The sequence below is a fragment of the Chlorocebus sabaeus genome, chromosome 8, assembly GCF_047675955.1.
Source record: "Chlorocebus sabaeus isolate Y175 chromosome 8, mChlSab1.0.hap1, whole genome shotgun sequence".
NCBI classification, from domain to species: domain Eukaryota; kingdom Metazoa; phylum Chordata; class Mammalia; order Primates; family Cercopithecidae; genus Chlorocebus; species Chlorocebus sabaeus.
The window spans coordinates 12,634,582-12,661,912 of NC_132911.1; the positions used below are offsets into that span (position 1 = coordinate 12,634,582).

The following is a 27,331-nucleotide window of genomic DNA, read 5'->3' on the forward strand; positions in this document are numbered from 1 at the left end:
GTGTTAGATTTAGACTGACTGAAGTTACTTCAGTAGCATTAAAAGACATAGTTTTCCATGATAAAATAACTGTAAGTATTTCAACTCTCTCTGCGGAAAGCTTTTACGTAAGGTCATTCAACAATAGAGGCTAAAATAGCCTCTTCCTGTTAAGGTTATATACAGATTCATTTCGTTTGTTTGTTTATGAACCATTTGTTTTAAACTCTAAATATTCTCCTCTTTGCGCCAACACAGGTGGAACTCCAGCCAAGAAAGAAATTGCCTGCTGGGTGCTGTGACTCACGCCTGTTATCCCAGCACTTTGGAAAACTGAGGCAGGAGGATCACTTAAGGCAAAGCTAAGAGTTCAAGGCTGCAGTAAGCTCTGATCATGCCATTGCACTCCACCAAAGCACACAAAAATAAAAAGCCTATTGAACTCAAGGTAGTCTAGTGACAATACTCAGGCCCTAACTGCTAAATGCAACTATAATTAAGTAAAAATACATTCAGATCCAATTAGGCATGTGATTAGCATGGAGAGAAAAGAAGGCACTCTGGCAGGGCGTGGTGTCTGTAATCCCAGCACTTTGGGAGGCTGAGGTGGGTGGATGACTTGATATTGGGAGTTCGAGACCGTCCTGGCAAACATGGGAAAACCTCATCTCTACTAAAAATACAAAATTAGCTGGGCATGGTGGTACATGCCCGTAGTCCCAGCTACTCGGGAGGTTGAGGCAGGAGAATCACTTGAAACTAGGAGGCAGAGGTTGTGGTGAGCCAAGATCGCACCATTGCACTCCAGCTTGGACAAGAAGAGTGAAACTCTGTCTCAAAAAAAAAAAAAAAAAAAAAAAAAAAAAAAAAAGGCTACACTCTTGGCCCTGGCTTCCCACAAAGCCAGCGCCTTCAGCCAGGTGGGAGAGAGCCCAGCGCGTGAACAAAGGTTTAGAAGGATCCAATAGAAATATGATGAAGCCATCATTGTAATTTAAAATTTTCTAGTAGCCACTGCAAGAAACATCAAAAGAAACATATGAAATTAACTGTAATACTATTTTTTATGTTACCCAATGTATTCCGAATATCATTTTGGCAGGTAAACGATATAAAGACTAACAAAATATTTTACATTGTTTATGTCAAGGTGAGTGCTTGACATCTGGTGTGTATTTTATACTTCATCCAAGGTGGCACTGGCCACATTTCTAGTGCTTGGTGGCCACGAGTAGCCGTGGCTACCCTGTTGGCCAGTGCAGGCTTTGGGGATATCTATGGGGTGCCTCTGGTGCGCACTTCCTGGTGAGAGCCAGGGACTGCAGTCCCTGTTTCCCTTTCCACTGTCACCACCCACGGCTGCTAAGGTTTTCCTCTCCTCTCTGGCATCAGTGCCACAGAATAAATTCTGTCTGCAGACAGTATTCTCTCTCTCTGCACGGACCTTGGAATCACATTCCCCTTTTATGATTTATAAAGGGTTTTAGTGATTACTAAAACAATGAATTATGCTGACAGGTCAAGTGTCTTTTGAATGCCTTTGAGAAAGGTAAAAGTCATAAATAGGGAGCAAATAATGAATTTGAGGGGCACACAAAAACTAAAGGTTCAGTTACATTTAGAGAAGAACCAGGATTTAGCAGATCAGAGGCTGTGGGCTGTGGGGTCAGGAGAAGGTTTCAGATTGCTAGTGGAGTGGAGGGAGAGGTGTGGGCCCAAGAGGTGAGTGGAAGGGGGTGGTACAGGGGACAAGAACCAAGCAGGGTTAGAGTGATGGTGACCTCACCTAAAGATGAAGATGAAGTCTGCAAGTGTGGGGGAAGTTGAAAGAGGATCCTTGGGTCACCAATTCCCTTTCCACCCTTTCTTCACCAGAATGTTCCCCTAACCAATCACTGGCCTGGTGAAAAATCTAGGAGAGGGATTAAATGATAAGCTTGCTCCACACTGTAGTATATGTTTGGGGGAATGCTGGGGGATTATTTTGGGAGTGAGATAGAGAACGAGGTAGAAAAGTAGAAATGGGTTGTTTTTCATCAGCTCCACAAGAAAATTCAAAACAAAAGTGAGAAAGGAAATTACAAATGACTGGTAATAGCAAAGAAAGTGGAATTCCTGAGGCCTCTTCATGTCCACATGATTTACAGGAAGCCAAATATAAATTGGGGGTTTGCTTGCATTTCTATTACACCCTTATTGGCTGGGCACAGTGGCTGATGCCTGTAATCCCAGCACTTTGGGAGGTGGAGGCGGGTGGATCCCCTGAGGTCAGGAGTTCAAGACCAGCCTGGCCAACATGGTAAAACTCTGCCTCTACTAAAAATACAAAAAATCAACCAGGCATGGTGGCATGGGCCTGTAATCTCAGCTACTTAAGAGGCTGAGGCAGAAGAATCACTTGACCTGGTAGGGCGGAGGTTGCAGTGAGCTGAGATTGTGCTACTGCATAGAGCAAAACTGTGTCAAAAATAAAAATAAATAAATAAAAATAAAACAGAACAAAACAAAACAACAACAAAAAACCATATTGACCAGAACAGTAAGGAGGAGAAAGTAAAGTATGTGCCCGGTGGCGTACACTGAAGACAGTATTTTAAGATGCCCTGAGAATTTGGTCATGGGAAGCCTCCACATGTAAGCGCAGATGATGAATCACAGTGTTAAATCCATTTCTGTGTTCCTTAATTTTGTAAAGCCTCAATCTGCGGGACAAACCACAGGACTGACGTACAAAGCCTAGGATTCTGTTTTTGCTGGTGTCCAGGCTGTGACTGTGGCCAAGCCATTCTCTCTGGATCTCAGTTTCTTCATCTGTGAAATAACAGATTTGGCAATACTAATCCTGTAGTCCTTTCTGCCTCCAGTGCCTATGATTCTGACCTCTCTCATCTCCTTTCCTATTAAAACTCTCTGCTTCAAGGGGAGTGGTCTGATATTATTATATTATTATTATTATTTTTTTGATGGAGTCTTGCTCTGTTGCCCAGGCTGGAGTGCAGTGGTGTGATCTCGGCTCACTGCAGCCTCTGCCTCCCAGGTTCCAGAGATTCTCCTGCCTCAGCCTCCCAAGTAGACTAGCTTGGATTACAGGCGCATGCCACCATGCCCGGCTAATTCTTGTATTTTTTTTTAGTAGAGACAGGGTTTTACCATGTTGGCCAGGCTGGTCTCAAACTCCTGACCTCAGGTGGTTTGCCTGTCTCAGCCTCCCAAAGTGCTGGGATTACAGGTGTGAGCCACCACGCCTGGCCAACCTGATTATTCTTGTATGTCAGGATGGAGATGAGTTTTGTGAAACCTGATGCTGTGCAATTTTGGGCAATGCCCTTTTTAAAAATGAGATGACAAAATTATTAATACGAAATTCATGATGAAAGTGAATATTGACTTAGAATGAGAAAAGAAATCACAGGAAGTTATCAGAGATTTGAAGATTCAAGTCTTTTTTGTGTGATATCTCTTTTGGCAATTTCCCACACATGCATACGTAGAAATGTTTCCTGTTTCTAACACAGCTTCTCCTCTCCCCCTGAACACTGCAGATCCTCGCTTCACAGCAACCCATCTAAGTCAGGGTCTCTAGTCTGTAATTTTTGTTAATGTTTTGGACAGAATTGTATCACTCAAAGTTCATATTCTGAAGTCTCAACTCCCAATAATCAAAATGTGATTGATTTAGGAGATAAGGTCTTTAAAGAGATGAGTGGGTTAAAATGATGCTGTTAGGGTAGGATCCTGATCCAATATGACTGGTCTCATAAGAAGAGGAAGAGACACCAACGGCGCACAAAGGGATGATCCTCTGAGGGCAAAGCAGAGAGAAGGTGGTCATTGGCAAGCAAAGGAGAGAGACCTCAGAGGAAGCCAACCCTGCCAGTACCTTGATGTTGGACTTCTAGCCTCCAGGACTATGAGGAAATAAATTGCAGTTCTTTGAGCCACCTAGTGTGTGGTGTTTAATACGGTAGTCCAAGCAAACTAATACAGTGACCCTCTTGATGACTCTTCCTCTGTCTAAGGACTTTATTCTTTCATGCCTTGTTCCCTTGTCCCAAACCACCCCCCTCCCCTCTGTTCCTATCCAATCCAACTCAAGACTTTTCTTCTTCAAGCCTTCCTTATGGAGAGACCTCTCAATCTTAGAACACACTGACACCTATTGACTGTCATTCATTTGGGAAACAAATGGGAATTTCCTGCCACAGCTGTTATATTATTATCCTATTGTGTTACTTTGACTTTTGAAAAGATCATATCTTTTCTTCCTTACCAGGTGAGTCTTTTGAAGCCTATCAGGGACAACATCTTATTATCAAATGTTAAAAAAAATTGAGTGATGCTTTTTGAGTTAGGGGAGAAGAGACCCATTTAGGGCTATGGATGATAAGGCCAAAAAAGTCTTAAAAATATGATTTCTAAAGTAGGAATTAGAGGGACCCACCACATCTCTAATAGTTTAGTGCCATATCTGTACTAAGTACAGATATAAAGAACCTAACAACTATGGCTGGAATCTCCTACTCCCTCCCACCATTTCCTACTAACTCAGTGGGTTAGAAGCATTTATCTTTTTTCTGTTGTGGCAACCCAATTCTGGTTGTTGCCTTCTGTTTTTCTACTGCTTACACCAGCAACGGAAGTTCATAGGAATACCTTCCAAAAAAGCTTTGGCCAGAACCAAAGGAAGTGAGTACATTCAAGGGTGAAAGGATGATTCAACCTCTTTGAGTGCTTAATTTTTGGTATCCCTTCTGAAATTGCTGAAAAGAATGCCAACAAGTTGTAATTACCATAGCCCTCCCTGGGAGGTGGAAATCTGCCAGTACTCACTGGATTTCAACCAACAATCCATTTCAAAGAAGTCATCAAAGGAAATGAACACCTATTTTGGTAACTTTTAGGGAATATCTGATGCCCCTAAAAAATCCATATGCATGCTTGATAGAGTTTCAGAAAACTGTGCTTCTTTATCAGCATTTTAAATTCAGGCTTAAATGTGCACTAAAAATCGTACAGTAATTTATTAGAGAGTCGATGATAGAGAGTGGTTAGGGCTTGGTCTCAGAATAAAAGAAACTTCTCAGTTCACCGAAATCTGCATTTGCTACCCACAGAGAAATGAGCACTTAATCTCCTAGGAAGAAAACATACCTGTGTTCAAAATATTTATCAACTGCCATATTTTTCCAGTGAACCAAGGTCCTCAAGCGGGGACATTCATCACCATCCTCAGGAAACTGAGAGGACTGCTTTTGCAATCAGAGCAGCTTCCAAGGCCCTTATGCCAATAGCTATGTGGAACGATTCAACATCAGCCTCGGAAACTTCCTTGGGAGCTGAGTGGGCAGCTATGAATCATCCCCTGCCCTTTACACATATTGTTACTGATCTCCTTGGAATATTATATGAAAATAACAGCTTGCATTTTTGTAAAGAATGCTTTTCCTGATGGCATCAGGCAGTCCTGGAGTGAAAGCAGACCCTGGTGCACTGTGGATCCTGGAATTGGACATCCTCCAAAAATGTTTGCAAATACCGTTTGGAAGCTGAGTCAACACACCTGATTTGGAAGGCAGCCACGGGCAGAGGCCAGCAGTACTGGCAAAAGCACAAGGACTCCATTCTGGGGATTAAAAATAATAACAGAACTAATTTTTAACCTTTTCATAGTCAACTTGAAGAAACACTGTGGGCCCCAAACATTCCATTTTGTTATGGATAAAAAAGCAGGTGGGGCATGGAGGCTCATGCCTATAATCCCAGCACTTTGGGAGGCTGAGGTGGGAGGATTTCTTGACCTCAGAAGTTTGACACCAGCTTGGTCTCAAACTTTTTGTAGAGAGAGACCCCCATCTCTACAAAAAGTAGGAAAATTAGCTGGATGTGGTGGCATGTGCCTGTGTTAGTAGCTAGTTGAAAGGCTGTGGTGGGAGGATGGATTGAGCCCTGGAGTTTGAGGTTACAGTGAGCTATGATTGTGCCACTGCACTCCAGTGTGGGTGACAGAGTAAGACCCTGTCTCAAAAACAGGAAGATAAAGTAGACCTAGAAAAAGCAAACTCTCCTTTAAAAAATGCTTCAAATACACTGAGAAAAGTACTGAGCATGGTTTTTCCCTTTGATATGGCTAGTTCTCATTTATTTGGCCCAAACTGATACTATATAATATTCCATTACATGAGAAAAATAGCTAGAATCTCAAAGCCTTTGGGTTCTAATCCCAGATTTATCACCGATTAGCCCTGTAGCTTCAGAGTTGCATGGCTACCTTGGGATATCTGTTGAACTTGACAAATATATTTTGTCAGCAATTGGAGATGGCAATCCTGTTGCAAGATCCAAAGCAGATGAGCTGTTTCAATCAATCATGTTCTAACAGGTAGCAACAGCCACAAGGATATTTTGAGCCTTCCTATACAAATAAATGGCTCCTGCCCACGGTGAATGATCAAGTGGGTGCGAGTGTGAATACAGCTCTTTGCTACTTAGATCTATATGATATGAAGTATAGTTGATGGAAATGAGGATGCTTAATTTCTAGGAAAGGAGATTCAGAGAAAATTTTGTAGTTTCTTTGTGTGATTGAAGTACTTCTGTGAAGAAGGAGAACTAAATTCGTTTTGGTTTGTGTAACCTCAAAGTATACAATACTGCCAATAGGTAGAAGCCATACACAAACAGATTTCAGATCAACTCAGAAGATTGTTTTCTAACATAGCTCCTTAGAGATGGTGCCACATTGCCAAGTAACATGCCCATCCCTGGAGGTGTTCAAAAAGAGGGTTGATGGCCATGTGGCAGAAACATCATGGTTGACCTATAGCATTACTCTCCTCTTGGATTTTAGGAATCATTAAAAAAACATGAGCAAGGGGTCATTATAGAAATACAGACTGTCACCGTTTAATTTTGCCAGTTTAGGACATTTTAATTGCCATTCATAATTACCACCATTTAACAAAATAAAGGATAAGTCAAGAAGAAGAGAAAAGAAATAATGTAAGAATGAAGGGTCATTCTAGAATAGTAAGTAAATCCAGCTTTATACAATATATACCATTTATATAAATTAAAACACAACCAATGCTCTACATTCTGTGTTGATGCAAACACACACACGTGAACTCGAAATATTGACACATGAGAAGTTATCTCTGATTAGGGGAAGGAGACTAGGACTGGAGAGGTGTTTAAAAGGGACTTCAACTTTATCCACAATAATGTATTTCTTTATGTAAAAAATGATAACACAAGTATAAAATGTTCACATTTGTTAATTCTGGATACAGGAAGAAAAACAATTTTATTCTTGTGTATATTTCTCTATTCAAAGGGATTGCCCATTCCTCTCAAACAAGATGAGAAGACACTTAGCTCTACTATATTGCCTTTATTTTTCTAATTTCAACACATACACATGTAAAGTCTATTGCTCATTACTGCACCTAGGCCATTATTTGGGAGACAGGAGACTATTCATCTATCAACTGTCCCTCATAGGCTTACTATGAACCATGAATTGTGTTTATGCTTCCTCTAATTCTGTGATTCTGTGGTTCTACGATACTTAATTTTTCGCAGACACTCCTTTTACAATTTCTTTCACATCTTACATTTCCTCTGAAACGGGAAACAAGTTCTCCAGGGAAACCCTGATCATCTGTGATCATCTATGTTTATTATCCTTTGGGGCTAAGAGAACATCTCATTTATGTCATGAGAGTCCTGACATACAAATGTTGCGTACCTCGTAACTAAATATCTTTCAATCTTCCTGTGAAGTCAGTTGTAATCATGACTTCAAATGAGATGAAAAGATTTCCAGTGGTGGGGTGTTTGAAATGGAGCTACAGTGGGGCGTGACTTTGATTCTACTACATCAGAGGGATTAAAATATATCTTAGAACTTTCTATGGTTTATTTTTTCTTGGGTGTTTCCTGATGTCTTCTTGAAAGTATGTTTATGCAAGGCAAAGTACGTGATCAATGATATGTATCCAGTAGTTGTTTTTCAGAAGAATGAATGCATGAGAACCTATATTGGTTCCTGTTTTTGTCTATTTCATACATTTTGTTTATTCCTGCAAAGAGTTTCCTACCTGGGGGTCTGAGGATGTCTAGTGGAGTAAAGGTAATATTAATAACATGTCATTGTATGATCTTCAAAATTTCAGAAAGCTTCAAGAAATCTAACTTAAAATGTTCAACTTATTTGCTCTTGGCTAGAATTATATGAACATAGTTTGTTAATAGTAGTTCTCCTATGCTGATCAGATTCCCTAATTAATAACTATTTAAGCCCTTGATTTATTTATTTATTTTTTAAACTTTTAATTTTATTTATTTTTTTGAGATGGAGTCTCGCTCTGTTGCCCAGGCTGAAGTGCAGTGGCGCAATCTCAGCTCACTGCAAGCTCCGCCTCCTGGGTTCATGCCACTTTCCTGCCTCAGTCTCCTGAGTAGCTGGGACTACAGGCACCCGCCACCAAGTCCGGCTAATTTTTTGTAGTTTTAGTGGAGATGGAGTTTCCCCATGTTAGCCGGGATGGTCTCGATCTCCTGACCTTGTGATCCACCCACCTCGGCCTCCCAAAGTGCTGGGATTACAGGTGTGAGCCACTGCGCCCGGCCAATTCATTTTTTTTAAAGAGTGAAAATTATGGCTTAACAAATACATTTATGTGACTAACATTTCCAGAATATAGGCTTTATGGGGGTAAACAAGAAAAGGAGGATTTGCCATAAAAAATGTATTGGGAACTATACAAATCTGAATATCATAAAGGCTAAAACTGGTCTGATGAGACTTTAGGAACAGCCAAAATACACCTTATTGGAGAGGTAATGATAAGGACATATTAGTTTAAACTTCTTTTTGCCTGATCTTGGCTTTAGACTGATGATACATCCTTCTAAGAACAAAGTATTTCATTTAAAGTGAAAAGACTGCCCAGGTGCAGTAGTTCACACCTATAATCCCAGTGATTTGGAAGGCAGAAACTGGCAGATAGGTTGAGCCGAGGAGTTCAAAGTTGCTGAGCCTGGGCAACAGAATGAAACCCTGTCTCAAAAAACAAAAGAAAAAGGTAAAAAAAAAAAAAAAAAAAAAAAAATCTAATTTTAGATTGAAGAACTCTCTTGGAAGCTAAGTTCAGTCTTAGAAGAAAGTGACAATCATAAGTGTGATCTGGCCTTATAATTAAATTTTAAAATATGTGCTAAGACAAAATGTGTGTTGATAAGAGGACAAAGAAAGGACAGTTATTTCCCAAACTCATCGGAGTAATTCTCAGTTTCAGAGTTCTTCCATTTGTTTTGAATTGGTACCATTTACAAAGGCAAAGGATAGATGCTGAGCCGGTTCCAGACATCACCTCTCCCAATTGAACAAAAGCTCTTGACCTTCTCTTTGCATTGTAGAGTCATTTTAGGACAGTTTTCCCGAGTGAAAGAATGTTCATGTGTTTTCTTCCTAAGTGTCTGTCTGGCATACTTTTCTATACAAGTAAAATAAATCACAAACTTTATGAAAACTAGTTATTCCTATATGAATTCAAATTTTGCTTCTAGATTTTGGGTTCGCTTTGAGATTTCTAGGTTTATCATTCTTTAAAATGGAAAATGTTGCTTATTTCTTTCCATTTCATAAAGTATGCTTTATGTAAACAGCATATCATAAACAACTTCTCATTAACCGTCAACCTACAGATAAGGTCACAACTCCTTGGCATGGCTTTTTTTTTCTTTCTTTTTTTTTTTTTTTTTGAGATGGAGTCTTGCTGTGTCACCCAGGATGGAGTACAGTGCTCGATCTTGGCTGACTACAACCCCTACCTCAAGGGTTCAAGTAATTCTCCTGCCTCAGCCTCCCAAGTAGCTGGGGTTAGAGGAGTGTGCCACCACACTCAACTAATTTTTATATTTTTAGTAAAGACAGGGTTTCATGATGTTGGCCAGACTGGTCCCAAACTCCTGACCTCAGGTGCTCTGCCCGCTTCGGCCTCCCAAAGTGCTGGGATTACAGGTGTGAGCCACTTCGCCCGGCCTGGCATCACTGAGGTCCACGAACATTTGCATCTAATAGCAACTTACAGCTTAAAAGGGACTTTGCATATAATCTCATCTCAATTCACTGATCTCCAAGCATGCTTTTAAAAAACCTCTAAGCCCTAGTAAACTTCTCCTTCTCCTTTTTTTTTTTTTGAGACAAGATCTTGCTCTGTTGTCCAACGTGGAGTGTAGTGGTGCAATCATAGCTCACTGTAACCTTGAACTCCCAGGCTCAAGCAATCCTCCTGCCTTAGCCTCTCAAATAGCTGGGAATACAGGCATGCACCACCACGCTGGGCTGATTTTTAAAATTTTGTAGATGGGAGATCTTGCCATGTTTCCCAGGCTGGTCTAGAACTCCAGGCCTCAAGCAATCCTCCTGCCTCTTTCTAAGGCAATGGGATTACAGGTTTGAACCACTGGGCCCCACCTTCTCCTCGTTCTTTAGAACCCTACTGCAACATCATGCCCCGTGGGAAGCTTTCCTACCTGCTCTGTTGTTCTGCACTTAGTGTTCCCTTCTCTCTATTGTATTTTTAATATACTTCAACTAAATTGTTCTTGCTGTATATTAAAAATTCTTATATAAAATAGTTCTTACGTTAAAATATTTTCATATATGGCTTCTGCATAAGATGGTGACGGGAGGATGTTATTTCTATGTATTTATGGATGATCACATAGAGGTGAGGGAAATGGGTAAAACCAGAGTCAATACATTTTAGAGCTTGAGTTTGAAACTAGATCTTCCATCTCCAAGTCAGGCTCTGTCTACTCCACAGCATGGCTTTTCATAAGATGCTATGGTGCTTGGTTTCATGAAATATTACAAGTATCGCTATTGTTTTGGTTTGTTAAAACAATGGTAACTACAATTTTTAAGACAAATTCTAATGGCTTGCATGTATTGAGTATTTATAGTATTCTAGGCAGTGTTCTGAAAGAGTTAGATGTATTAATTCACTTAATCCTCATAACAACCCTATTAGATAAGTACTATTATTATTATTATTATTATCGTTTGAGACCGAATGTCATACTGTCGCCTGGGCTGGAGTGCAATGGTGCCATCTCGGCTCACTGCAACTTCTGCCTCCTGGGTTCAAGCGATTCTCCTGCCTCAGCCTCCTGAGTAGCTGGAATTATAGGCATATGCTACCACACCCCGCCAATATTTGTATTTTTTGTATTTTTTTTTTTTTTTTTTAGTAGAGGCGGGGTTTCACTATGTTGGCCAGGCTTGTCTCGAACTCCTGACCTCATGATCCACCCGCCTCGGCCTTCCAAAGTGCTGGGATTACAGGCATGAGCCACTGCACCTGGCCGATAATTTAGGATTATTATTCTTATTTTACAGGTATGGAAATTGAGGTGTCGAATGATTAAATAACTTGCTTGCCACCCAGCTAAAAGTGGCAGAGCTGATTCCTAACCAGATGAATTGGTTTAGGAACCCACATTCTTAATAAAAGTAGACTTAAATACTGTTTTCTTTCCTAAATAGAACTTTGTACACGATCACTGTCTACAAGACTGACTGCAATTTTTGTTGTTGTTGTGTGAGTTTTTTTTTTAGAGAGGCAGAGTCTCACTCTGTTGCCCAGGCTGGCCTGCAGTGGTACAATCATAACTCGCAGCCTTGAACTTCAGGAATCAAGAGATCCTCCTACCTCAGCCTCCTGAGTAGGTGGGACTACAGGTCCACGCTCAGCTAAGTTTTAAATTGTTTTTTTTGTGGAGATGGGGTCTCACTATGTTGCCCAGGCTGGTCCGGAACTCCTGGCCTCAAGTGATCCTCCAGACTTGGCCTCCCAAACTACTGGAGTTACAAGCATGACCCACTGCACCCAGCCCTTCAGTTTTGATTCTACACATATTATAGAACCTAGGTTTGGCTCTGAATCTCCATTTATAGCCTCAACTATAATTACACAGCACAAAAAAAATGGAGTTGATTCAGATTACTGAATACATTGGATTTCATGTGGATAGTTATTATGAAACAAACAGGGTTTTTATTTTTGGACTTTTTTCTCCTTCTACACTTCAAATAATAAAACAAATTGGCAATTGAGAAAATAAGGGGAAGAAAATGCCAACAGCCTGTTTCTGATTTGTTTGGGACTGGATCCAAGGTTTTGGGAATCTTTCAGAGTTGCATTTTCAGAGTGTTCAAAGCAGGAATTCACTTTGAGATGAAAAAATGAAATTGTCAAATATATTGTGTCAAAATGCTATTTTAATGACTTTTTGCATGTAATAAAAATAAAACAAAAATATTCATTACAGTTCACATTGTAAAGATCATTTTGAGTGTGAAATCTAAATTTAAAAACGTAAGAACAAATACAAATATTTTATACCTTCTGATAATACATTATTATAAGAATTTAGATTATTGAGAAAATAAATTTAAGAAGGCAGTATTGAACAACTACCAGAACCATAAAATATAGCTGAGAATTTGTTAGAGAAGAAAAGCTCCTAATTTCTAATATATTAGAATAAAAGCCACAGCCATCATTCAAGTTATTTAAATACTATTGCAGTTTAATGATTCAGGAGAAGGAGCAATTTGTGCCACTGAGATTTTTGGAGTCTCCAAAATCTCCAAATGTAGATTCTGGACATTCTCTTCTGTGCTTTTATAATACTGAGCTCCTCATCTTTGATAGTTTCTCTAAAACACATCATGAATGTGTACAAAATATATTTTTAATTTTTTTTTTCAAACATTTATTTTATGTTCAGGGGCACAGGTGCAGGTTTGTTATACGGGTAAACTCATGTCACAGGGTTTGTCATACAGATTGTTTTCTCCCTCAGGTACTAAGTCTAGAGTACTCAAAAGGTTTTTTGTTTGTTTGTTTGTTTGTTTGTTTTTGAGACGGAGTCTTGCTCTGTCGCCAGGCTGGAGTACAGTGGTATGATATCAGCTCACTGCAACCTCTGCCTCCCTGGTTCAAGTGATTCTCCTGCCTCCCCCTACCAAGTAGCTGGGACTACCGGTGGGCGCCAAAACGCCCAGCTAATGTTTGTATTTTTAGTAGAGACTGGGTTTCACTATGTCGGCCAGGATGGTATCAATCTCTTGACCTCGTGATCCACCGGCCTCGGCCTCCTAAAGTGCTGGCATTACAGGCGTGAGCCACCATGCCCGGCTCCAATAGGGTATTTTTAGATTTAAACGGTTTTAATAGGTTTTGTTTTTAATTGACACAATAATTGTACATATTTCCAGGGTATAGTGTGATATTTTGATACATATATACATTGCATAATGATTAGATCAGATAATTGACATATCCATCACCTCAAACACTTGCCATTTCTTTGCAGAAAGAATGTTATATCAAGTTTTTATTCCTGGGTATTTAGGCCAATGACCTGGTCTTTATTCTCCAGACTCAGTGAAATTGCCTTCTTTCTACCATCTCTGCAGAATTTCTAAGCCTGCCTGTCTTCTTGGCTTTGCTCTGGGCTTTATCTCTTCCCTCCTATTTACTTATTCATTTGATTTCTATTTCACTTCCCACACTGTGACTTGACTTTTATCAAAACTGAAAGTTCTCCCTCCTTTTAAAAATGTTTTTAAAATTTTAAATTATTTATTTATTTCTGAGACGCAGTCTCACTCTGTTGCCCAGGCTGGAATGCAGGGGTGCGATCACAGCTCACAGCAAACTTGACTTCCCAGGCTCAGGTGATCCTCCTGCCTCTGCCTCCTCAGTAACTGGGACTACAGGCATGCACCTCCATGCCTCGCTAATTGTTGTATTTTTTGTAGAGACAGGGTCTCACTATGTTGCCCAGGCTGGTCTTGAACTCCTGGGCTCAAGTAATCCACCTGCCTCAGCCTCCCAAAGTGCTGGGATTACAGGCATGAGTCACCATGCCTGGCTAGCTTCCCCTTTGTAACACACCTTATTTCCTTTATTTATCAAAGGTAGCTTGAGATTTCAGTTTTAGTCAGTCTTTCATGAAAACTGAATAGTAGGAAAGTGGGATTCAGTCCTATACCCCTTCTTCTGAAAACTCACCTTGCACACTTTACCTGTCTTTGTCTTTCCTTAAACTTAAGATAGTGTTGACTTCATAGTATTTAGGTTGTGTTCACCTATGTGCTGTTCAATTACTAGTTTCTACATTGTCCATTTTAGGTTGGAACATGCTGGAGAAAACTCAGCATTAAGTGTTGATAATGACCATGATGTTTTTAAACAAATGTTTATTTGAATGATTTCTTCCTTTTTTTTTTTTTTTGAGACGGAGTCTCGCTCTGTTGCCCAGGCTGGAATGCAGTGGCGCAATCTCGGCTCACTGCAAGCTCCGTCTCCCAGGTTCACGCCATTCTCCTGCCTCAGCCTCCCGAGTAGCTGGTACTACAGGCGCCCACTACCAAGCTCGGCTAATTTTTTGTATTTTTAGTAGAGAGGGGGTTTCACCGTGTTAGCCAGGATGGTCTCGATCTCCTGACCTCGTGATCCACCCTCCTCGGCCTCACAAAGTGCTAGGATAACAGGCGTGAGCCACTGCGCCCGGTCTGAATGATTTCTTTTTTCAAACAATACCTGGGCTACTCAGTCAAAATAATGAATAGGGAATTTCAGTGGGAAATTAGTAACAGAAAATAAGACATAACAAGAAGTGTCTAGATTTCTTCTATGGGCTTTAGAATTCTTTTGGAGATGAGTATTTCTAACCCTGGAAAGTTACCAAAAATGAAATGAAGATTGAATTCGCCTCCAATAGGAAGAACTTGAAGAAAACCTGGAGACTGTGCACAATCCCGTCTGAATGATGCATCTGGTGACACATCTGGACAGAAGTGTTTTGATAGACTAGACTTGTTTCCCATCCTCTCTTCTTGCCAGTTTTCTTCTAAAAATGGCTTCCTCCTCCCTCTGTAGTGTACTTGGTTGTAAACATAGGCTTTTACTTTCTAAGGCAAATATTCCTCAGGATTATGGACAGAAGAGGAAATTCTCTTTAAAATAGCTTTGTGATATGATTCTTGTCTTTTACTTGAAATAAACCTTTTGGGAAACAGCACAGAATGGATGGAAAATATCACAATAGGAAAAGAGCTCTATAGTTTCACCTTGATTTTAGATTGATTCTCTTCATTGGAAGTATTGTTAATGTTTTTTTGCTGACTCATTGCCCTGCCATTGCTATTACCCTGGAGGGAGACACCATTTCAAGCCATGCACAGACTTCATAGCATTAGCAACTTCTTGGGTGTTTGATGTGTTTTGTGTCAACAGAATCATTGTAGTACTCCTGATGTGTGTCGTTGGGGTCCGAGGTGACTCTGAAGAAAGTCTTGAAGTTTGGAAGGACAAAAATGCTCAGGGGAAAAAAAGACTGTTCTGTTAAGGAAAATATTACTGTCAAGCCAGAAATATTCCTGAAGTCTTCATTAGGTCTAGTAATCTCCAAGGATTAGGATGACGGGACCTGCGGTTGGATGACCTCTGTTGGATGTGCTAATACATAGAGGTTGAGTGGGCTGGATGGGTGGAAAACAGAGAGGTGGAGTGCAGCACCAAACTCTGAAAAGAGCAGCTGTCTTTACAGTGCTCATTCACTTTCACTTATTTACGGGCCAACGTAATGAGAATCCCTATCATAGGTGAAGGTTAAGTACACTATTTCCCTTAGACTTTAAAGTCCACTTTAGTATTTTGCTGATGAGTATTAATGAACAAGGCTTAAATTTCAGATTTAAAAAAATCCTTTTATCTAAAAATAAATAATAATTATGGGTGGAGACAGTTTCAGGGTAATTTCAGCTTTTTTACTTCATACACACAAATACAGTCATAGGTTTTAGAAGCCATAAAATATTTTATTGAGCTAAAGTCATGGCTATTTCATTTCATTACGAGTAGGATACTTTACAAATAAAACAAATCACTGGCAAATAAAATGCTGTACTTTAATGATCTGAAAACATAACATCTTTTTAAATAGGCACTAGGCATTTTGCAGATTTCACCAATTACTTGTCACACTATGGCTGGAAATTCTGAACCATTCCATTCATTTATTAACTCGGCCAGAAAACTGTTTTTAAATATTTACGGGAATGCTTGTGGTCAAATTCCTTCATTGCCTTTACATATAACTAAGTGGAGAGAATGCTTTTCAATGAGTTTCTGGTACAAGCACCTGTCTTACATTTTGCACCATAACTGTAACTATGACACTAATTGGCTTGCTTCTTAACACCTTCTTGATCGTACTGCCTGAATTTGGCCAGTCTTGCAACGTGGCAATTTTCGATCCCATGTTAAAATGAGGCTATTAGAGACCAGATGGCATTATTAGGTGGTCACACGAGGAAAAAAAAAATGCCAAAAAACTACTTTGCAAGTTTTGATTTTAGGTAGGAAAACAGAGTTCATTTCAGTCTGCAGAACAGACTAATGAATATCATTTGCACCTCTAAGAATAGCTGGTTCTCACTCTAAGGCAGGGCTTCTGAAAATGGGATCTAGTACCCCCGCAATTGTGCAAGATGATCCATTGGAGAAAATATGACTAACTTCTATTTATATCTTAATTTTTTTAATTGAAGAATGAAATTAAGCTTTGCAAATATTTAACTTAAGTGGATTAATGCTGATTCCTATTTCATTCCACATGGCATGTGTCACTGACACTCAAAGTCTGTTAAAGGGAGATTGTGGGTTCCATGGCATAAATGGGTTGGCCAAGTCTCTCTCAATCATTCTTTTGCTTTCATCATTTACATAAGGGGGGGTCCAATCTTTTGGTTTCCCTGGGCCACATTGGAAGAAGAAGAATTGTCTTGGGCCACACATAAAGTAGACTAATGATAGTTGATGAGCTAAAAAAAAATAGCAACAAATTCTTCTAATATTTTAAGGAAGCTTAACTAATTTATGTTGGGCTGCATTCAAAGCTGTCTTGGACTGCGTGCAGTCCACAGGCCATGGGTTGGACAGGCTTGACTTAAACGTTTCAAGTCATTTATGGATGAACATAAGTAGACATAAGAGAGTTAAAGACATAGTATCTCATTTGAAAGAAATTTGACTAAAATAATGCTAATAAGTCAAGACAAAGTGATGAGCAAGAGAAGGTTGATAATTCCTCTGAGTCCTATTAGGAACTATTGATGTGTTGATGATCTAATTAGATTTGACAAAATTTCTGCCTCCACCTTCTCCCCCCATGGAAGGATTGAGAAGACTATTAAAATATGGATATTCACTTACTCTTTTTCAGAGTGAAGCTTGACCTCGAGGAAAATTGTGCCTTGAGATGTTAGCTAAGGATAGAGCAAAGTCATCAAGACATTTTAAAGATATTCTATGATTTCTCCTGTGATGTTTAGTTATGTAACACCCAAATTAATGTTTAATGAAAAACTTCACTGTATAGCCAATGACCTAAAGACACAATGAGGAAACACGTTCATCTTGCCTTAGTAAAAACGGTTAAAAGAATCCTTGGAAAATAATGTGATTACCAGGCTAAAATACATTCCTTTGAATGTATTTCCTGGTAAAAACACAGTCAACATTGCAAAAGACCTGAATAAATAAGTTTTATAACAAATTATGTCGTGTAAAAGGTTTGGAATATACAGTAAATGTAAGCACAGATGTTTCTAATAGGGCTCGGTGTATAGTGTTTGCTAAATTTTGTTTCAATGATGGAATATGAACGATTACCTTCCCCCTTTCATTATGAGCCACTAAAGGAAAGAAAAACCAATGAGGTGATATTCTCAACAGTAAATGACTCCTTTAATAAATATAATATTTCATCTAAAAACTGTAAATGTAACCACAGAAAGAATTCTAGGCTAAGTTTATGGAGATAACATTGCAAAATTAATAGACGAGCTATTTTAGCAAAAATTTGAAGCTAAAAGTGCACAAAATGCTATAGACTGACATTGATATTCTAATATTTTAATTAAAAACCCAAATTAGTAAAAAGTGAATTCTTTACAATATTTGAAATGAGGTAGGGGAGTGGGCCACAAACACCATTTGTTACCATACAGAGATTTGCTGGTTATCTCATAGCAAAGAACTGGAACCGGAGATGACTTACTCATTTTTATTTTACAAAATCAAATAACCCAAATATACTGACATTTCAGTGACGATAAGCAGTGGTCACTATTATGCTACTGAGAATACATTTTTTTAAAGACTACATAATTCGTTTCTTCAAGATAAAGATGGCACTTAAACAATGAGTGAACAAGTAAGTGGTTTATAGAAGTAGTTGTGTTATGTATAAATCATTCTAAAAATATTTTGGAAATGTGTCTAGTATATGAATTTATTACTGAAAATGATGTGTATTTACTACCTATTAAAACTCTCATGCACAAATTAAAAAAATCTGAATACAGCTTTCCAATCTGTTAAAATTTTTGACAAATTAATAATTGCACTTGCAGTAATTTCAAATGTACGTATTCAAAATATAAAAATGCATTCCTGTTTGTTTTCAAGACATCAAAGCATATATATTTACTAGCAAAATTTCAGTAGACTACTTTGGGTTACTGTTAAGCTAGATAATGACTTAGTAAAAAAGTTGCATTTTGTCCATTTGTAGTTACATGTCTTTTTCTATCTTCACAGCCTTTAAAATCAAATATTGAAGTAAACTGCAGTTTGAATCGGTGTGTCTCCTTCTTTAGGCTAAGATTTAAAAGCAACTTCAAGCATATTCTGTCATATTTTTTATCCTAAAAGTTATTCACTATAACATTTATAGAGAAAACGTTTCTTTTGGCACTATTAAAAAATAAAATAAACTCAACCTTAAAAATAGACATTTTTTCATGTTTGCTTTACACCATATATTACTGCAGTGTTACATGAACATTATTTAGAGTAGTGGTTCTCAATTGGAGTGATCTTTCTCCCTAGGGGACATTTGGCAGTGTCTGGAGAGGTTTTGGCTGTCACACCTGGGGGAGGTACTGCCGACATACAGTTGGTAGAACCCAGGGATGCTGCTAGCATCCCATAATGTACAGTTCTCCATGACAAAGAATTATCTTGCCCAAAATGTCAATAATGTCGGGTTGAGAAACCATGCTTTAGCGATTATGTATCTACATATGTATACACATACATATGGAATACACATAGTGTGTACTTGACAGTATTTTACTTACATATACCCATTTTAAAACAGTTTGGAGACCACTGTAAGTTATGACATTTGAGAGGCTGAATTACCAGTTGAGATTCTATTTGGTTGAAAGTGCACAATGTCTAGTATTTGTTTTAATTCACCATAGTATTCTAATTTAAAATCCATCTTATGTTTACCTCTGTGAATTATAAACCATGGACTGACAAGAAAAGGACTTCTCAGTGAGCAACGTCACATGTATATATCTTTAAGGCTGGCTTTTGTTTTTTTTGTTGTTATTGTTTCAAAGTGCTGAACTGATTAAAACGTCAGGATTTCATGAGGTTATATATATATGTGTGTGCATATATATACGTGTATATGTATATATATACCTGCATATGTATACACATATACACACACACACAGGCATACAGAATTCAAGAAATTTAATAAAATATGGACATGGAAATAAATTGCATGAAGCTTATTCATATCTTATTACCTATCAGTTTCTTGGCAGAGAAGGACTAAATTTAGAAACACAGCTCAATATTTTTGTTATCAGACTCCTTGCCTCTATTTTGGCCAGTCTTTCCAAGAACATTATGAAGAGAAAACAATTTTTATTATTTATCAGTCACTTCATCTACTAGTAGAAACTATTAAATCTTACGAAAATGTAGCAAATTCACAACATCAGTTTTAAAGGCTGCTACAATTAGTCTTCCTTTCTTTGGTGCAGAGTTTTTAGATTAAAAGTTCTTCTTATGTGATATTTTATCGAACTTCTGCTTCCTTTCTGCAATGCCCAGAATTTCAGATCAACTATGAGTCATGACTTTGGAACAGTGACTTAAGGATTAAGTTATAGAATTAAAAAGATAATAGACATTTCAATGTAGGACCATAAACACATAACACACACACCACACGCACATACACACACTCTCCCCTAATAAATGCTAAGAAGTAAGATAGTTTTACAAGCAATTCCTTAAAACTTGGAAAGCTGATGATGTGAGAAAAATCAGAAAATGTTTCCATCAAAAGGGAAAAATGAATGGCCTAACATCTATTATTCACAGCTTAAGTTGTGAAAATATAATTTATAATGTGTGCATTAATTGTATTCCACACATGACTATTTTAGTTGCTGTTATAGAATATGACAAATGTTAAAGAAGAGGAAAATAAAACGAATGTTAAGAGTAAGTTGATGACTTTGATTCTTGTAACTCAATTTATTCTAAAGCCTATGGATTCCAGAAAAACAAATACTTTCTTGAAAAAAAGATCTTTGGAGTTGGGGAACTGCTTTTTCACCAAGGCTACAGGAACTGCTAATAATTCCTGTAGCTATTTGATATATATTGACATATGATGTTCATCTGTGACTATCAACCTATGTATCCTTATAAATCTATAGATAGATATCTATAAAGAGTCATCTCAAGATTTTTGAGAGTCCATGCAATCTTAATTTTCAGTATTGCATATAATTTTCACTACAAAAACATAATTCCTTTGGAGAGTTAGTGCAAGTAGAGAACAATAATGTCATGATGAGATACAGACATAGGAAACGTAGCTATGTTCACTCACTAGTGGCTGACTTCTCATCAGTCTCTGTGACAAAATTAAAGCTTACTTGAGATTCTAGAATATGGTATCGCTCATAAATAGAAAAAATAGCAAAACCCTGTGATATAGTTTGGATGTTGTCCCTGCCCAAATCTCACGTTGAAATGTAATCCTCAATGTTGGAGGTGGGACCTGGTGGGGTGTTTGGGTCTTGGGGGTAGATTTCTCATGAAGGGTTTAGCACCATCCTCTTGGTACTGTCCTTGCAATAGTCAATGAGTTCTTATGAGATCTGGCCGTTTAAAGGTGCGTGGCACCTCCCTCCTCTTTCTCTTGCTGCTGCTTCCACCATGTGAGATGCCTGCTCCCCCTTTATCTTCTGCCATGATTGTAAGCTTTCTGAGGCCTTCTCAGAAGCAGATAGTGGTGTTGTGCTTTCTCTGCAGCCTGCAGACCAGAAGCCAATTAAACCTTTTTTCTTGCAAATTATCCAGTTCCAGGTGTTTCTTTATAGCAATGCAAGGACAGCCTAATACACCCTGTAAATGTTAAATATGAGAATGGCCAGTCTAGGCAGTAAGCTAAAATCAGTTATGGCCTTTGAAATATTAAGATTATGGGTGCTGAATTTTGGTGTTTGGTGTTGGTTAGGGAGTAGAGAGGAAATGTTTTTTTCTTCCTCTCAAATTTCTATAGTTAAATGCTACCTCAGCAAGGATAGAAAAAATTGCAAACTTGTTGCCCATCTGTCAACACTGATTTCTTGCTAATTTCTTACTTTTATTTCTTTTAAATAGCTAACAAAACACAGCATATTCCAAGAGTTCTATCCTGTTCTTTTGTGCTTAGCAAATATGGTTCCCACTTCCGCCCTCAATTCTGGGTATCTTTAAATACTGTTTTAGGAAGACCAGAATGTTTATTAAAGGGGGAAGAGCAAAGATTACAGCACTGCATGACGTCAACAATGTCATTGTCAACAAAAATTTATTGGAGGCATTGTCACTGTCAATGTCAATGTCAACAAACTTTTATTGGAGACAAAAGTTTAGAAGAAGTAAATCAAAGTATGCTAACCCTGCTAATAGGTATAAAATTGCATCATAAAGTAAACAGAAGCAATAAAATTTGCTCTTTTATAGAGATCTATATTTCAAAACCCTTTTTTTAAAAAAAATTCATTTACTACATTAAATCAATTTTAGAAATACTTTCTCTGACTTTTGGAAAGAAGAAAATTGATATTTTGCTATTGTAAGGCTGTTGGTCCTCATCAGTTATTTGGTTCCTGGTGGTTCAATAGAACCACTTTGGGTTTTCCACTTTTAGTGACTTGATAGTTAAACACATACTTTGACATCTTTTGAGGAAATTGGTTTATGCCCTTATTAGCTTCAGAATGAAAACCAAATAAAGCATTTACTGTTTTTGCTGCTTTTATGTCTCTTTCTCTGGTCTGAAGTTCTTCTGCCTTAAATAATCTATTTGTTCTAAGTCATTTCATCTGTAGGAATAGAATGAAAATTTAAAATGAATAGAGTTTTAGTTTTCTCATTCTTCTAGACTTATAACTACTAAACAAATAAATAACGGGGGTGAGGTAAGAGATGAGCAGGACTTGTTTTTAAGACCCTCCTGATCTAAACAGGATGTAGCAAAGAAACTGCCTCAAACCAGCTAGGACTAGGAATTATAATGTATTTGCTTAAGACACACCCACCGGTGCCATGTCAGTTTATAAATACCATGGCGATGACCTGGAAGTTACCTTATGTGGTTCTGGGGACTCCTTCCCCATTTCCCAGAAAGTTTGTGAATAATACGCTTCTTACTTAGCATATAGTTAGGAGTGAGCGTAAATATAGCTAGCCATCGATGCACAAGGGCTACTCTGGCTGCTTTGCCTAGGGGTAGCCCTGCTCTGTCTATGGAGCACTGTTTTGCTGTACACTGTTTCTCTAAAGAACTTGCTTTCTTTCACTGTCAGCTCACACTTGCATTCTTTGCTGAGTGAAGCCAAGAACCCTCCAAGGCTGAGCCCCAGCTTTGGGGTTCACTTGCATCAGCTGGGTGTGGGGAAGAAAGAGAAGGAGAGCAATATTTTCTGTAGGGAACTTTTGAGGTAAATATTGGTCCCTTTCTAAAACTCCTTGCAAGCCACTGTATCAGTTATCAACAAATACTATCTAAAACTCCTTGCAAGCCACTGTATCAGTTATCAACAAATACTAGTCATGTTTCCTCTGTCTATTAGATGTAAAACACAATAATACCTTACCAGGATTTGGTAGGTGAAAATGTCAATTTCTTTTTCCTACTTCCTTATAATTGAAACTATTTGTTACAGCATGATAACTATAAAGCAGAAATAAAAACTAGGCTGGAATTGAAAAGAAAACAAACCCCCAAACTGAGGAAGAGTAGTGGCTTTTTTGGGAAACATACATGAAATCCTGGCAGGTAAAATAATTGTGTATTGTATATGTCAGCATGCTAGAATGAAATTTTAACACAACTCCTATGTCAAATGTTGGCAAACTAAAGCTGGTCAACAATGAGGTTAAATAAATCATAACCGGGACATTAATATCCCATAGAAAAGGCATGCATGAAAGCAGCTGGTGCTGTCCCTGATAGACAAAACAATGAGCATTGACCCCAGTTTCAACAAGTTATGTTATAAATATGTAAACCCTCCATAGAGAATTTCTATGTTAAGAAATTTATGTTTTGTTATTAAGTTTATGTTACAGAGGCTTCTATTCCTCTTAATAACATAAATGGCTTTTAAAAAATATCAGGATGACCAACCAGCCATGATGGCCTTTCCAGCTTCCACAATTCCTTCTGCCCTATCTATATTCCTGTTCTTCCCCTGGACTATGTTAGGTCCCTGTGTGCATACACATTTCAATAGCACCCTGCTTTTTTTGTTTGTTTTTGGAACAATCAGGAACTACTCTCTGCTCTGTTGAACTGTAGGTTTCATGAGGGTAGGGGTTGCATCTGCATTTATTGCTATGTCTCTAGTGCTCAGCATAATGCTTGACATGAGTGAACTCTTATTCGTTCATTTCTTAAGACCATCTTTTCTGCCAGTCCTGGTTTATACAGTTTTGGTATTGCTCTGGGCACTCATTATGCAACATAAAATTGATTTACAAAATGTTAACTATAATGTGATAGTTTAATGCGAGAAAATAGAAGGGAAAGATGAAATGGATGACAAATGATTGCTCATTTTTAATGATGGACTGCACAGTATTTTTGCCAGTGCTTGTGTTTTCTCGAGTGGCTTTCTTAGAATAGTTCCAAGAACTTCAAACATGCCTTTAATCCTTCAGTTATCTCTGTGATATGTAAAGCATTTTCAATATCACCGTATGACAGCTTGGGAGGCAGACAGGTCTGAAAAGCAGAAGTCCAGAAATGTTTTCCATTTGACTAAATGTTTGTTTCTAGCTCAAGCTTTCGCTCATTTTCATTTGATCTCATCCAAATTTGCTTTACTGAAGGACGCGCCATTTTAATTTTTTATTTGTATCGCTTTCTATTTGCTATTGTACAGATTTTTAAGTGGCTTAATTTTCTTTTGGAATCTTCACATTTCAAAAAGAGATATTTAATGTAGTGGGAGTTTAAGACAGATATTAGTGGACTGCTCTTCTTTTTAGTCTCGTTCAGAGATAAAGTGAAAGGCTTAATAAAAATTCTGCATGATAATGTCAACATTGAATATACACAGTTAAGGAATTTACAGGCACTGAGAGAACAGAATTTTCTTCAGACATTATTTTTGGCTGTATCATTTGCTCTGGAAAGCAAAATGACTACACAGACATGTACATACCCAGGCCCACTGTATAGAGATGCACAATTGTGCATTACACACATCTATGGGCACTATTCCCATCTATAATACACTTTATATCTTTGAAATATATAGAAATAACAGAAGTTTCTATATTTCTACATACAGATTAAAGAAGAATGTCTTCCTAAGTTAATTAGGACTCTTCAGATTTTCAGAAAATGCATAAATTGCAGAATCTTGAGATGTTAGAAAATGATTGGTTTTAAATCCAGAGATATACCATTTGAAAAGTTATGCTATTTAAAAAAATACTAATAAGTTGTTTTTTTTGCGTGAATTAAAAATGAAACTTGAGAGGCTTCCATTTCAGTGAAAGAAACTGCATAGCAGATTCCTTTTCCCTGTTTGACACCTCTTCAATAATGCAATCTCATATTTTATGTATCTTAGCCATGTCTACAGTATGGCCCCAAATGTACAATAAAATTTCAAACCAATGCTTAATGAGAATTTGGTAATTTGATGCATTTCATAAGTATTTATGCTTGTTTCCTTTTTTCATAAGTGTTATGTTTATGTTATGTTTGTTTCCTTTTTTTTTTTTTTTTTTTTTGAGACAGCGTCTCACTTTGTTGCTCAGGCTGGAGTGCAGTGGCGTGATCTCAGTTCACTGCAACCTCTGCCTTCCGAGTTAAAGTGATTCTCATTCCTCAGCCTCCTGAATAGCTGGGATTATAGGCGTCCCCCATCATGCCTGGCTAATTTTTGTGTGTTTAGTGGAGATGGGGTTTCTCCATGTTGGCCAGGCCACTCTTGAACTCCTGATCTCAAGTGATCCGTCCACTTCAGCCTCCCAAAGTGTTGGGATTACAGGTGTGAGCCACTGTGCCTGGCTGTTTATTAGTTTTCTTTATAAGAAGATAGATTCTGAGTATAATATCCTTGGGCTTCTTTTTCTCTTCTAAGTGAAGATTTCAAGTGTGGTACAGAAAAAATTGCAAGTTGATTCAGAAAGTGAGCAGACATTATGAATGGGTAGTAAATCCTCAGAATGGTTAAAGACAGTGGAAACTATGCAAAGGAGGTTTCTTCTAACCAGGGAGGGCATACTTAAATGACCAATTTAGCATCTTTACATTGTTCCTCCATTTCTTTAGGAAAGTTTCCCTTTTAGCTTTCGGGACCCTGTTGGCAGGCTTTGGAGCCCACTCTCCTATTTGCTTTATCTGAAGGACCTTGCAGCTTTGCACTGTCAAACATGACCTGTGGCCTGTGCTGACTCTTGGTGTCTCAGGCTTCTCTTATCATTGGTGAAACTGGCATATTGTCACATCTTACTGAAGAGCCGCCCCACTCACCCCCCCTTTTTTTTTGTGGCTGCCCAAGGAGATTGGAGAGCAGCGTTCTGCCAGGCACACACCCGCCCAGGCAATGTTTTCTTCAGGAACATGGAAAAGCCTCTTTTGGGGAAAGGTGTAAGGAGACAAACCGATTGCCACTTCCGAGTTGGAAAAATTGGACCCCTTTATGCTCTTATCTTCATCCACTTCCAACTTTACTGATTTTACCGCTGTTGGATTCCAGGGGAGGTAAAAAGGAGAGGAGAAAATGATTGATTTGAGTGCTGGTGGCAATGAATGAGTGGCAATAGATGGGTCTCATGACAGGGCTTTTGTAAGGGCCTTGGTCCATGGCTGGAAATAAGATATTGTCAAACTCAGCACCACAAAAAGCACATAGTGCCTATTTAACCACATAACCACCCAGGAGTAGTACACACACAACATGTGCCTCTTAATAATTCATTTATTCATTCAGCAAATAATTATAGAGGCTACCATGTGCTGGGCAGTGTTTTAAGCATAGGATTATAGTCATGAACAAAACAGCTCCAAATCCCTGCCCTTTGGAAGCTTACATGCTAATGGAACCTACTTTCTACATTCTCTACATCCTTATGATAGAGTAAAACTATTAGATCACTTCCTAAATGTCTTACAAAAAAAAATTTTAACTAAAAAAATTAATATAAGTAGTTATCTGCCTGGGTACCAGGCTGAAAGACTCTGAATTTAAATATTAAGTGTGAAGCCTGGGCGCAGTGGCTCACACCTGTCATCCCAACACTTTGGGAGGCCGAGGTGGGTGGATCACTTGTGGTCAGGAGTTTGAGACCAGGCTGGCCAAAATGGTGAAACCCCATCTCTACTAAAAACACAAAAATTAGCTGGGTGTGGTGTGAGCGCCTATAGTCACAGCTACTCGGGAGGCTGAGGCAGGAGGATCACTTGAGCCCAGGGGCCAGAGGTTTCAGTTAGCCACTGCACTCCAGCTTGGGTGACAGAGAAGACCCTATCTCAAAAAACAAAAGCAAATACTAAATGTGAAAAAAAAAAAAAAAAAAAAAAAAAAAAAAAAAAAAAAAAAAACTTCAAACAAAGAGCTAGAAAGTACATCCAACAAGGGAAGCAAATTTTAAAACATACTACCATTGTAGGACTATTGAAGATGAGATATATTCAGGGAAACTTCATAATCCATATTTTCTTAAGATTCTGTATTGATTATAAAGTATTAGACACCCAGTGTTAGAAACCACATATATTTTTCACTCACAATCTTTCGCATTAGAAAGGACCAGTGCACAAGCCCGTGGAGTAATCTACTGATTTTTCTGTCTACCTCTACAAAAGCTACAACTCATCTCCCCAGTGTGCTCCGCTGGGAGTGACTGCTCAAGTCCATTTAGTGCCCTCCAGGTCCCTC

At 38.4% G+C, this 27,331-nt stretch overlaps 1 protein-coding gene across 8 annotated transcripts in view; it reads right to left on the reverse strand.

The window, feature by feature from the left end:
- Window positions 1-27,331, reverse strand: part of DLC1 (DLC1 Rho GTPase activating protein) — a 427,762-nt gene that overhangs the window by 102,384 nt on the left and 298,047 nt on the right. Inside the window, exon 2 of one of the 8 annotated variants that reach the window (XM_073017953.1) lies at window positions 24,858-26,135. The exons of the other annotated variants lie outside the window; for them this stretch is intronic. Within the exon in view, the coding sequence (XP_072874054.1) occupies window positions 25,900-26,135 (236 nt within the window). The 3' untranslated portion in view covers window positions 24,858-25,899. Of the gene's footprint in view, window positions 1-24,857; window positions 26,136-27,331 lie in introns of those variants that run through there. 8 annotated transcript variants of the gene reach the window in all.